General features: G+C 31.5%; 1 protein-coding gene across 1 annotated transcript; it reads left to right on the top strand.

Moving 5' to 3' along the window:
- Window positions 1-1857: 1857 nt before the first annotated feature.
- LOC111707471 (titin homolog) lies at window positions 1858-9777 on the top strand. Its single transcript, XM_023480581.1, has 17 exons — window positions 1858-1913; window positions 2440-2597; window positions 3016-3136; window positions 3814-3960; window positions 4285-5064; window positions 5280-5333; window positions 5398-5493; window positions 5743-5794; window positions 5853-5905; window positions 6067-7019; window positions 7075-7186; window positions 7238-7444; window positions 7616-7956; window positions 8390-8524; window positions 8918-9007; window positions 9423-9469; window positions 9682-9777. Exons 2-17 carry the CDS (start codon window positions 2491-2493, stop codon window positions 9759-9761), a joined length of 3375 nt encoding a protein of 1124 aa, XP_023336349.1. The 5' UTR covers window positions 1858-1913; window positions 2440-2490; the 3' UTR covers window positions 9762-9777.
- The last annotated feature ends 2961 nt before the right edge of the window (window positions 9778-12738 follow it).

Consider the following 12738-nt stretch of genomic DNA (forward strand, 5'->3'; position numbering starts at 1 on the left):
TACTTGTGTTTTTATTTATTAATAGACTTTCATAAAAATTTAATAGAATTACATTTTTTAATCAACTTCTAAAAGAAATGTCACAAAAAAATATTTTCGCGGATTTTTCTAAGTACCAAAACATATTTTTGTTGATATATATTTGCATTTACTCACCCTGTATATCCTATTCACATATCTATTTAAATAACATAAATGGAATGATAATTGAAATATTATAAACTAGATAAAGTGCCCGGCGTTGCCCGTGGAATTATATCTATGTAAAGGACATAAATGGAATGATAAATGAAATATTTTTAACTAGATAATGTGCCCCGACGTTGCCCGTGGAATTATAAGAACAATTTGGAAATTTTTGTTTGAAAAAACCCATGGATCCCCTCAAAAAATGTCAGCCAATTTGATCCAGCCGTTTAGATGCAGCATATAGCTAACAACATAAAATATATATTTACATTCATATCTATATGAGAAAAAAAGTTTTTTAAAAATCCGGTTTCTACAGATTTATGGCACTTGTCTTTCAGTCATTCTTATTTTATCGAAAAATAAATTATTTAAATAAATCTATTTTTTAATTTGTTTTATCAAGGGACTGTAAACGTTATTTTCAGTTTTATAGTTTTAAACCTTTTCTTCTCAAGAATGCACGATATATCCTTATTTTTCTGCTAAAAAAACTGTAAATTTCAAGTGCAGTTTTCTGTAGAGTGACTTAAAGATTCATTGTAGATGATAAACAAAATTAAGAGAATTCAGCACATTTTACAGTCTAATAATGACAAAATTTTCCTTAACCGTTACTCAGATAGAGGGTGCAGGGTATCGTAGTGAATCGAAAAAATGGGAGTCACCTGAAATTATGTAATTTTAAATTGGGATATTACCCTAAAAAGTCTGCGTATTTATGAAAGGAATCTAATAATTTTAAATTGGAATATTACCCTAAAAAGTCTGCGTATTTATGAAAGGAATCTAATAATTTTAAATTGGAATATTACCCTAAAAAGTCTGCGTATTTATGAAAGGAATCTAATAATTTTCAAAAGATAATTAAGCAAACTTGTTTTAAATTTTTTAAATCTTGATTATTTTATACCTTAAACCTTCCAGCCTAATGCCTCAAAAGATTTTTTTCGATAATAATATAAAAATCTTTAAGGGAAACTTTAAGATTCTTAGAAATAGCTTTCAATTCGGGGTAATTTACAGCGGCTTCGAAATGGAATTGAGTCTTTTCAACAAACTTAAATTCTCTTTGCAACCTAATGGTGTAAACTTTTCTTTTTTGATTTAATACCAATTCTTTTTTAAAAAATATCTAAGGTCTATGCCATTGGGTTGCAATTCATTTACATGTTGTTATTAACAATCTAAACAATATGTCTACTTTTTGCACAGGACATCCATGTAGATAAAACCCTGTGGAGCGGAAAAGTCTAAGATAAGGTCGGATAAAAAATCGGTTTAAGATTATGGGATAGTAAAGATTGTTCTCATTCTGTTAACCTTCTCAGACCAACACAGTGACCCAAAGTGAACTTATGCAATCATTTAATTAATCTCACAATTCACGGATTACTTGGTGTCAGGCATTTTTTTGTCTTCAAATATGAAAATAATTAAATAAATTCTGTTCTTTAGAGTGAAGGAGATTGTGTATGTGATTTGAACCAATCTTAACAAAGAACTCTTATACAGATTTTCGACAAGAATATATAATATAAAGAGTTTAAAAAATAATTTTAATCACGCAATAATAAAAATTGTTTTTTAAATCAATGAAATGAAATTATGAGCCCACAATTTCTTTAAGAATTTGATAAAATTAATAATTTCAATATTTTCAGATGGGTAAAAATACGAAGAAGAAGTTAAAATGGAAGAATCTCGATGAGCCTGAATCAAAGGAAAAGATTGATTAAAGCATCAGAGTCTGAAAGAGATCTTTACTTTAGAAAACATAGAAAATAGTGTTGCCTCTTTAAATATATCATTTACTCATAGACAAATTAGAATCAATAGAAAATAGCCCCTCCTCCCGAGGGATTCAATGATAATCCAAAAGGTTTATCAGTGAATCCCATGAGCCATGGTTTAAATTTCTGTTGATTTAATTAATGGCATTCTTTTGTAAGAGTTGGTTTCAACATGGACCCATGCATAAAGAAATTTTTAGGTATTCAATGATAGTTGCAAACCAAAATGAACAGCTTTTTAAAAAGCAATTTTGGTATTTTGATTCACCAATCCCTAATTCACTAATCACTAATTCACTAATTTTTTAATTAAAATTGTACTCAAACTCAGAGGGACTGTCTGATCAAGTATTAATTAGATATTATGCATGTTTTTGTAAATCCAGCACTGCTATCTTTGCATGGAAGGCCTTATAAAACTACGCTATAACTTAAATTTAATCGGTGTGCTGAACAGACTCCTGAGGAATCCCAAGATCATCCTTTCCTGAAAATATTCTCTAAGAACATGGATGCTATTATAAGGAAAGATTCTGTATTCTCAGCAAACAATAAACCTGACCCAGCACTTTTTACAGGCAATCCACTCCACTACCAACACAACCCAAATAAAAGGTATTTTGAATACAAGCCAAACCTGATTTTTAAAAATTTCATTGTTGTAAGTTTTGAATGATACAAGGTGTCCCATGAAACTGTCTGGGATCCAAAACATGACAGTAGAAAGACAACCTTCAAGTCATCTCACTACTTTCATGTTTCGCAGGAAACCCGTTATCTCTGGTTGGCATGGATGCTATGTTCTCTCTATTCTTCTTTATATAAATAAAGATAGGAAAATCTTTTAGGACGTCGTAGTTACAGGGGTAACAGCATTTTATGCTTTTACTTTTAACATCTAAATAAACAAAAAGAAAAAAGAAATAAAGTTATGGTGGCCTTCTTCACTTGGTAGAGAATAATCTAAACCTCTCCCAAACAACAGTAAGAAAACTCTAAAACCTTTTTTTGGCATTTTTATTTTATTTTGTAGGTTAGAACATCCATTGGCGGATTCGAAGACAATTTTCTGTTATACAGATGAAAAAGGTGTTACATATTTCTCCCCATCTCAGCAGGATGGCAGGGAGTTCAAATCCTTCAAATATGTTGAGGTTAGAATTTAAAAAAATCTATTTTAGAGATAGGTTTCTAGAGTTAGATTAAATTAAAAAAGGAGCATGGAATATCATGGAGAAGGAATCAACCCTGCCCGCCCTACCATATGATTATACATGCTTTGCAGACAGTAATCCATTTGAAAAAGAGTTTTTTTATAGGTCGTTTTATAATTTTTCAATTTGGCTTTTTACTTTACAATCTTAAATAAAACCGATTTTTTAAATTATAAAAAAAATATGTTTTGTTTGGCGTTATTCAGCCTACTTTTTCCCCCTTTTTAATGTTTACAATAACCTATTTTGAATACATGTATTGCGTATCAGACAGTAATAGAAAGCATATTTTTTATTCAACATGAAGTACCGTATGCAAAGCATATATAATCATGTGGTATGGCAAGCCGGGTAGATTCCATCTCCATGATATTCCATACTCATTGGTGGTCAGAGACTGAATTTATAAATATCTAGTTTAATTAGCTTTTGCTGTTAATTACTATTAACCTCAAATCATATATTTTTTAGGCTATGGTCACTAATTTCTACCTCAATTCACATATCATTATGAAAAGAGCAAAATTTAGATTTTCTAATTTAAAATGAGACATACTTTGTACCAGGAGAGAAGCCATTTTAAAGCCAAATAATTTTTCTAATAGATTTTTTTCTAGGAGATTCAGCATAATGGTACCATTTACTACAAATATCTGGATGAAGGGGAGAAAGAAGACACCGGGGATATTCATGAAATTAATGTTCAAGATTCTCTTCCTCAACCTATCCACACAAAGCTACCTCCTTCATTTATAAAAGTACAGGTTTTTGTTTCATGTACTTACAAAACAGTTAGCAATTATCAGTGAGAATGTTCTTATCTTACCAAACAAATACATTTGCATCTGATCTTTGGCCTTTGTATATAAAAAATAGCTTATTTAACTGTAAATATTTGTTTTGAGTTACAAGATTTTTTTTACAATTTGATAAAATATAAACATAATAATCATATGAAATCCTTGTCCCAGATTACCTCAAATTAAACAGGTTTCAAACAGTTTATGATGAGAACAATTCTAAAAACAGTATTACTCAATTTTTAGAATTATCTGCCAAAGTTCTTAGTTGAAATAAACATGTTTTAGAATGGTTCAGACAGCAATGAATGCAGAAATCATCCTCCAACAGTAACACCCCATAACTGCTGTGAACCATCAAAGCACCCTCCTTCAACCTATTCCACCAACTTTAGTAGTCCAAGTCCAGTGTATTCCATGCATCAACCAATGATACAACAATTACCCCCTACATATGTTGGTTCCACCAATCAGCAGATTACAGGATCTAACCCTCCTCCAATTTCTCTGTATCCTGGTGTCTCAGAACAATTAAACTATGGTTCTCTAGTCAGTATGCCTCCTCCCCAAACTATGCCAATGCATCCACAGCAGGCATATATTCAACATCCCCCAACCACCAAGTTTCAACTCTCTAATTCCACCATAATACCTAAACAAGCTCCAACGGTGCCAATGCCATTGGGTAATCAGTCAACTGTCATCCACACATATAATCCACATGTTGACCCTAAATTTATCAATGCTCCTCCATCTTCTTGTTTACAATACAATACAAATAGTTTTGTTTCCTTGCCTGTTCAACAAACAGCTCCTATCCAAGGAACAACAGATTTTCATGTGCAATATGTTCCATTTTATTTTTACTACCCAGTTCCTGTTCCATGTGCCTCAAAAACTGCATTTACACCAACCTCCACATGCTCAGTAGAGCCAGTTCAAGAACCGGTTAGAGAACAAAGTTTACAACCAGCTGTTGAGTCAGAGATATCATTAGAAGGTGCTGAATCTGAACAAATTCTAGATGATATGGAGGCTTGTGAGGCAGGATCTTTGAATGATAATGAGGTAACTTAGTTTCCTTCTGCTGAGGTCTGACAGACAGCACAAAGTTTCATTGCTTATTTTTAAAACCCGAAGATAACCCTACTGTTGGAGTAAATGTTTAAACTGGAATGAAGATAGAGTTTTTTGTTATATAAAAAGTAAGAGCAAGATTTTAGTAGCAACTTTGTGTATGTGTATGTGTCCCCCCACCCTAACTATAATAATTTTTTTCTTAGGAGCTTACTGATCTCTTGCACCTGTGTGGTAAAAGCCCCAACCTGAAATCCCAGGTGACCTATAGTTTTCTTTGCTTTTTTAGATTTTTTTTGCTGATTATCAAAACAAAAAATTTAGGTGTCCAGCTCGAGCTGTGATTCATGTATTTCTTCTGATCTTAAACATGTTAAAAGAAAGAGAAGGAAAAGAAAAGAGGTTGAGGAGAAAAGGCAGGTCAGGATTGATAAAGACTGGGTTTGGTCTGATCTAATCTAGCTTTGAATTATAGTTTGAATTAAATTCTTTGGGTTTACAAGCATTTATTTTCTAGCATGATGAAAATTGAACTAAAAGTATGAAGGTTATCTAAAATACTTTAAAGAGCCCCAAATCTGCAACTTGTTTCTTTTTGCAATTGACACAACATATGATGTTAGATACACTAACCTACTTTGGCTTTAATAAATAAGGTCTTTTTCAAAGGATTATGATGATGATTCTGGTTATTTAAATGGAACTGAGTCTTCAGATCAAGGTAGTAAACAAATATCAAGGAATTGATTGATTGTTTGATTAACTGTTTCTTCTTACAGAGAATGTGGATAGTGGTTTACAAATACTAGATGCAATAAATGAAACCCAACAGGTGTGACCAATCAAAATATTAAATTTTGGTTCAGAGTCCTCAACAATATTTCTAGTGTAGATAAGTCCCAAATTATCATTATAGATAATTGAGCTTTATATATTCCAATTTACAGTTGACCAATTTTAATTTATGTATCTAATCTTATTTAATTTACATAGGAAAGTATCATTGACACTAATTATGAGAAGTCTGGAGATGACTCAGAAGTTGAAGCACTAATTACTGACAAAATGATTGAGGATTTAGAAAACCCTGCCAATCTTGCCCAGATCTCATTTGGAGATGTAGAAATGGAAAACATTCTTGCCAACAATACTTGCCAACAGAAAACTCAAAATGAAGAATCACAAGTATCCCCCTCTTTTGATAAAGTAACTAAAAATGTAAGTTCTATGAGTAGTTCTGTAGAGTTGCCCAATCTGTCAGAATCAATGACCAATTTTGAACAAATAAGTAATCCTTTGCCTCACATATTGGATCCCTTGGAAAAATCCAGAAATGAGATAAATTCAACAAATACACCATCAGTTCAGGAAACCTGCACAATTCAAGAGGAAAATGCACCAAGCATAAAAGAAAATCTTCAACCACTCCCAAATCTTGAGAAAATTGAAGACTCATGTTGTTCTGGCACAGGTGAAGATTCTATTGTTGAAAATATGTCATGTAAAAATATTATTGTAAAAGAAGTTGATGAGCTCCCAGTTCTTAAATCTAAAGAAGAAGCGCAAACTAAACACCAAGTAGGTGAAACTGTGATAGAAAATGAAGATTTCGAGCTTAATGTAGTAGACTACCCCTCTGAGCTTAATCCTGAAATAAGAAGTTATCTTCATGTAACAAAAACTAACTTAAAAACGGCAAAAATAGCTAATACTGTAAAAGACAAGGAGAATCAAGAGGATTATGTGGAAGTCCAAGAAAAGAAAGTAGAGAATGAAGAAATCAAACAGGAACGGAACCATATGCAGGAGCAGATCAAAGAGGGTAAAGAAAAAGGACTGAATGAACAAAAATGGGAAAGAGCTGATGAAGATTGTTTAGAGCTGAGTGCTCCAGATATTGCTAGATTAGACCTTGAAGAAGAATGGGTGGAGGTTCCTGTCTCAAGGTAGAAAAATTTCAAAAAATGCCTAAGTCAAATTTCTTATTTTTTTTTGTTTTAGGAGAAAAAATCACAATACTCAGCCACAGAATGTCTTGCAAGAAGAAGTGCCAGAAAAGAAGAATTCCAAAAACAAGACTAAAAAGAAGAAATCTAAACAAGCAACTGTGCAGGTATGATGTTTTTTGAAGTTTTGGACATGGATTTATATTTTAATCATTTAGGGTATGCTTGACAAAGAAAAGATGGAGAAAGAGGAAAAAACAAGATTTCTAGCCTTTAAAGAATCCTTTCTTAAGGAGAAATCAGTTGAAATCATCCAACTGGGATTAGAACAGACAACTGAGAGAGAGGAGGAGGTAGAGTTAAACATGGAAAATGAAAACAAGAATCAGAAACATACAGAAAAAAGTTTGATAGAAAAAGAAAAGGTGAATATTAAAATTTTAAATTCAAGATGTTTTACAATGTAGCCTAACTTATCATGAATTTAGGACCAATTTTCATTTTATGCATGATATTTTTGAAGCCAGCTTAATTAGCTTTAATTTAAGGTTAAATTTTTAGGTTATTCCATCTAAAATTATTTCTGATTTTATTAGGAGGCCATTGTAAAACCAAGAGAGGAGAAGAAGAGAAAAAAGAAGAAAAAAGTTGTGATCGAGATAGAACAGGAGCTGGAGAGCATAGAAAATAAGATGGAGATTATTAAAACAAAGACAGATGAGGCAAAGAAGAAGGTGGAGATGGACAAGGAGAAGACAGAAAAGATTGAAAAGAAGCAACAGCAGACTGAAAAGAAGATGGAGAAGATTATAAAGAAGACGGAGAAGGTTGTAAAGGACATTGAGAAGGTTGAAAATTTGAGCAAGGATGATGTTGTCTTCTCTGAACCAATGATTCTCTCCACTGGCGAGTCAAATTTAGTCTACTATCCATTCAGGTGTGTACAGGGATGTAAACTGCATATAGATTAATATTTTTTTTATTTTCGAGTAATTAAATTTTAGAAAACATGTCTCCTGGCTAACGGTTAATGCATGGTTTTCCAAATTGGTCTGTCCTTCTCTAACTACACAAATGCTTCAATCCCTTACATAGCCTTTTCCATGAGGCTCTATTAAAAGATTTTAAACACACAGCTCAGTGGGTCTGGAATTTACATACTTATGTTCTAAGGAATCCAATGTTCATTCTATTTCTACATTGTTAGAAGTAAGAACCTAACATTTTATTCATAATATTATGGAAGCATTTCAAAAGTACAAACATTTTGTTTGACATTATGAGCAGATTGTTGCCGATATTTCAAAATTTTTTATACCAAGCAATATATTTATGATTTAAAGATCCTACTATTTCATTGACTTATTTAGAACAAACATGATGACATGTATGAATCTGGGGATAAACATAATAAACAATGAGCTTATTCCTGCCCTCCCAGTTCAAACCTTTGAGGAACAGTATGTCAGAGTACATCTTAAACTCAAGGATGTTCATTCCGTCAGGTACTATAATTGAGTACAATACTTGTTAAACAATATAATCTATTGTTCTGTTTGTTTTTTAAACCAAGTAAATTCAGAGCAATTTTTTATTCAAAGAGGGGTATACATTTTCCTGCATAAGCGCCCCCCTCTCCCCATCTTTTACAAAAAAAAACTTCTTCACAGTATTAAGAAAACTTGGTTCAAGTATTTTTTTGTTTAAATTAAGGCTTTTAAGGAATATTTTTTTTGAGTGGGGGGGGGGGAGGGGTGAAAAACATTTTTGCTGAAGTCTTTTATTTTTTGGTCAGATCTTCCTAACCTAACCCTTGAAATCAGCACAAGCATTTTTTCTTTAATGCCTTTGATGAACTCATTCTGCTTTAACAAGACTTCACAGGTTCTTTTATTTAGACGAGGAAGTGAAAGAAATGTTATTTTGATCCGAGATCAACAAATCAGTTCTAGGAACAAGGAAAAAACAAGGAGAAAGATCTCTAACAGGTATCCATCATTAGATTCTTAAGATTTTAATATTTTATGAGAAAGGGGGAAAATAGACATGGTAGGATTAAAAATTAAAGAAGTTTCAATTATATTTATGTTTTAATTATCAACATACTGTGGTTTTCAAGTTTTGTTTTGCAGACATTAAAGGGACAGTAGACATAATTCAAAGTGACCCTCCATATAGTGGCATGTGCAAGTGCATTTCAAGAAAGAAAAATTTATACATCTTCCTCATTCTTACTTAAATAGAAGTTTAAATGTCACTCTTAAATAGCGTGTCACTTGAAAATTATACTACATTTCAATAATATAAATATAATATAATATATATAATATAAATAAAATATCTGTTATGATCCCATATACTAACAAAACTATGTAAACAAAATCAAAACTTAATTCTCTTTAGACAAACTGATATTGTTCCTGGACCTATGATTCACTTTAAATCCAGAGGTAAACAAATATTTGCAGTACATTAGCATTAAATTTGCAGTACAAATTTGCAACTATATTTAAAGAACATTCTTAGTGAGCTGAAGTTTATACTTTAAAGGGGATTGCTTTTTTGGCTCCTGCTGCAACTACTACAAAGTATATTCCATAATATTTCTATGGATAAACTATCTATCTATTCTAGGTTTAATCCATCTATCTATCTATTCTAGGTATAGGTGGAGGTGTTCTTGGTATGAAAAAAAGCCTTGTTCCTCCCTCTTCCCTAGTAAATAGATTATCTATATTCTAACTCAAGATATCTAAAAAGATAAATAAATTTTTTAGAACTTTTATTCATATCTTAATTAATTGATTTTTTTTGCGACCCACCCTATGATTTATCCCTTAAGACTTAAAATAGGGGAGTGTATAATTTTTGTTACATTTTTCGATCCTCGTTGTTATTGAATAATTTAATAAGACCGATTCTCAAAATCATCCCTCCAGAAAGGACAATCCAGGAGAATTTAAGAGAGTGGATTTGCGCTCTTGCTGATGAAAATAGTTTACCGCAAAAAAGTCTCATAAGTCAAAGTTCTCAAATGAATCCTGAAAAGTTTCTCTACAATACTGCACTCTTAACTTGCAACTACTATATCTAACCGGTCACTCCCTTTAAGTGAAATGGGTATGTACGCTGCACAATTGCTTATGTTTTCAAATTCATTTTAACTTAGTCTCAAACTTTCCTAAGGACAATTTAGTTAAAATAACATCCACTTAGCCAAGTTTTTGTGAAAAACTTCACGCATTACATCTCAAAATACGAAAAAATGATAAAACTACTTTTTTGGGAGAAGATTAAACATCATCCCAAAATATGTTTCCCTCGACTAAAATTGGGATCTGTCAAACGCAGTTACGTACTCGTGCCGAAATGAATTACAAGAAGAGAGATTAGTATATATTTTAGGGTTAGGTTAGGTTAAGACCCTTTTGGGCTGCGCGCTGTGGCCAGGACTGGCTTGGGGGCCGAGCGCTCCGGCTAGAACTGTCTCTCTCCTTCTTATAATTCGTTGCGGCATGCGCACGTAACTGCGTTTCTCCGCTACCACTAAAATAGGTTTAGGGAGTCTTCTTAATTTCCCTATAAAGTAATTGTAAATAATATTTTGCCCTGAATTGGAGAAAATAAATAATATTTTGCCGCTGAACTGAAGAAAATAAATAATATTTTGCCGCTGAATTGGAGAAAATATATAATAAATAAAAAACCTACCCAGCTAATCAGCAATTCTTTTCCACCTCTTAAAAATTCTTTAAACTTTATATCCCTGGGATCTAAATTTCTTTGGATCATTAAAAACACATAAATTTGGATGCGCAGCACTTAACATGGTAATCTATATAATTAAGCTCTTAGGTCGTATATATAATGAAAAAACAATCTGTTTATTAATTATCAGATACTATTATTTATATCATATTGGGTTATCTTCAAGCTTTAATGATTCCTTATTTAAAAAAATCGGAAGTTGGAGAAAAATCGATTTAAAATTGTATACGAATATATAAAAATGTTAGCTGAAGCTGGAAAAAACGGTTGAACCAAATCGGCTGAATTTTTTTAAGGGAACCCATAGTTACCCTGGGAATAACAAAGACTAAAAATTAGAATTTTTATTTTCAGAGATAAATATTCTCCGATTTTTAAAAATGCCTCGGGTAACGTGCTAGAGAACCCATGGGTAACTTGGGGGTAACATAAGCAACAAATTCAACCTTTTTTCTTGACAACTATCTATTTAATTCATCAAAAATTCGATTTTTTTTAATTCCACGGCTAACGCTGGGCACTCTGGCCAGCTTTTTAAAAATCTTTTTAACCAAATTATTGTGTAGAAATGGGTTTCTTCTTTATTATATGTATAGTGTAAACAACATACAATAAACATTATACAAGAACATGAGCAAATTTTTTTATTTTTAAACATAGCTGATAAAGGTAATTTTAAATAGAAAAAATAGAATAAAATAAGTAAATAAATGGTGTAAGGTTAATGAATGCAAGGTAAGACTTTCTAAAACTCACGTAGATAATCTAATTAGATAACTCACTTAGATTATTCACTTCAGGGGACGGACATTAGTTACAAAACTAACACTTGGCCCATTTCTAACACTGAGTGTTAATAATGGGCACAAATTGAAAGACTGGGTTTTTGGGATCCTGGCCCATATCCAGAGTAAAAGTCGATATAAAAACTATAACCAACATTTTATTAAACATGACGAGGACAACAATTCCCAATTTTAAACTTCTGTTTGAAAATCAAAATTTTTATATGAAAGCTCTTGACCGTTTAAGATAATGTTAGGTTTTCCATTTTCGAACATATCCTGAATTTGAAACATTTCCGCGTTTTCGAGACAAAACCCACTTTCCCGTTTTTGAGTAAAATCCACAATTCAAAATAAACTAACTTTCATAACTTACAAAATAAATCACTGAAAAAAAATATCTTATTTAGAATAAATTAACTTCTGAATTATTTCTAGAATCTAAGTTTCCACATTTTATCTGTTAAATTAAATATGAATGATTTAATTTCAAGCATTTTAAACAAACTAGCTAAATCTATATTGCAAACAAACAAATGATATTATTATTTTGATTTCACAATGCTGTGATTATTTTTAAATTACTAGCCTTAGAGGGCGCTTCGCGCCCATTATAAATTAATTGTGAACATGTTCTCTTTGTGTACATCATAAAACAAACACAAAAATAATTCGCGGATTTTCACAAAATATTTCGTGGATTTTCAAAATTTTCAAAAATTTAATGAAGATCGAATTTTGATGGAGACAAATATTTGAAATTTTGATCATTCATAAACCTTCCCTAGAGTCCCTAGATGTCCCACAAAAAATTTGGGCCCGATCGGTTCAGCCGTTTTGACGTTTATTTGATACAAACACACAGACAGACAGACAGACAAGCCAAATTTATATATAGATATATACTATTACCCTGCAATATATATATTCTTATATATACTTATATCCTGCAATATATATATTCTTATATATACTTATACCCTGCAAATATATATTCTTATATATACTTACTAGCCTCTTCTAAATTAATTGTGAACATGTTCTCTTTGTGTACATCGTAAAAAAAAAAATAATTCGTTCGCGGATTTTCACAAAAAATTTCGTGGATTTTCAAAATTTTCAAAAATTTAATGAAGATCGAATTTTGATGGAGACAAATATTTGAA

The sequence above is a fragment of the Eurytemora carolleeae genome, unplaced genomic scaffold (genome assembly GCF_000591075.1).
Source record: "Eurytemora carolleeae unplaced genomic scaffold, Eaff_2.0 scaffold797, whole genome shotgun sequence".
NCBI lineage: Eukaryota > Metazoa > Arthropoda > Copepoda > Calanoida > Temoridae > Eurytemora > Eurytemora carolleeae.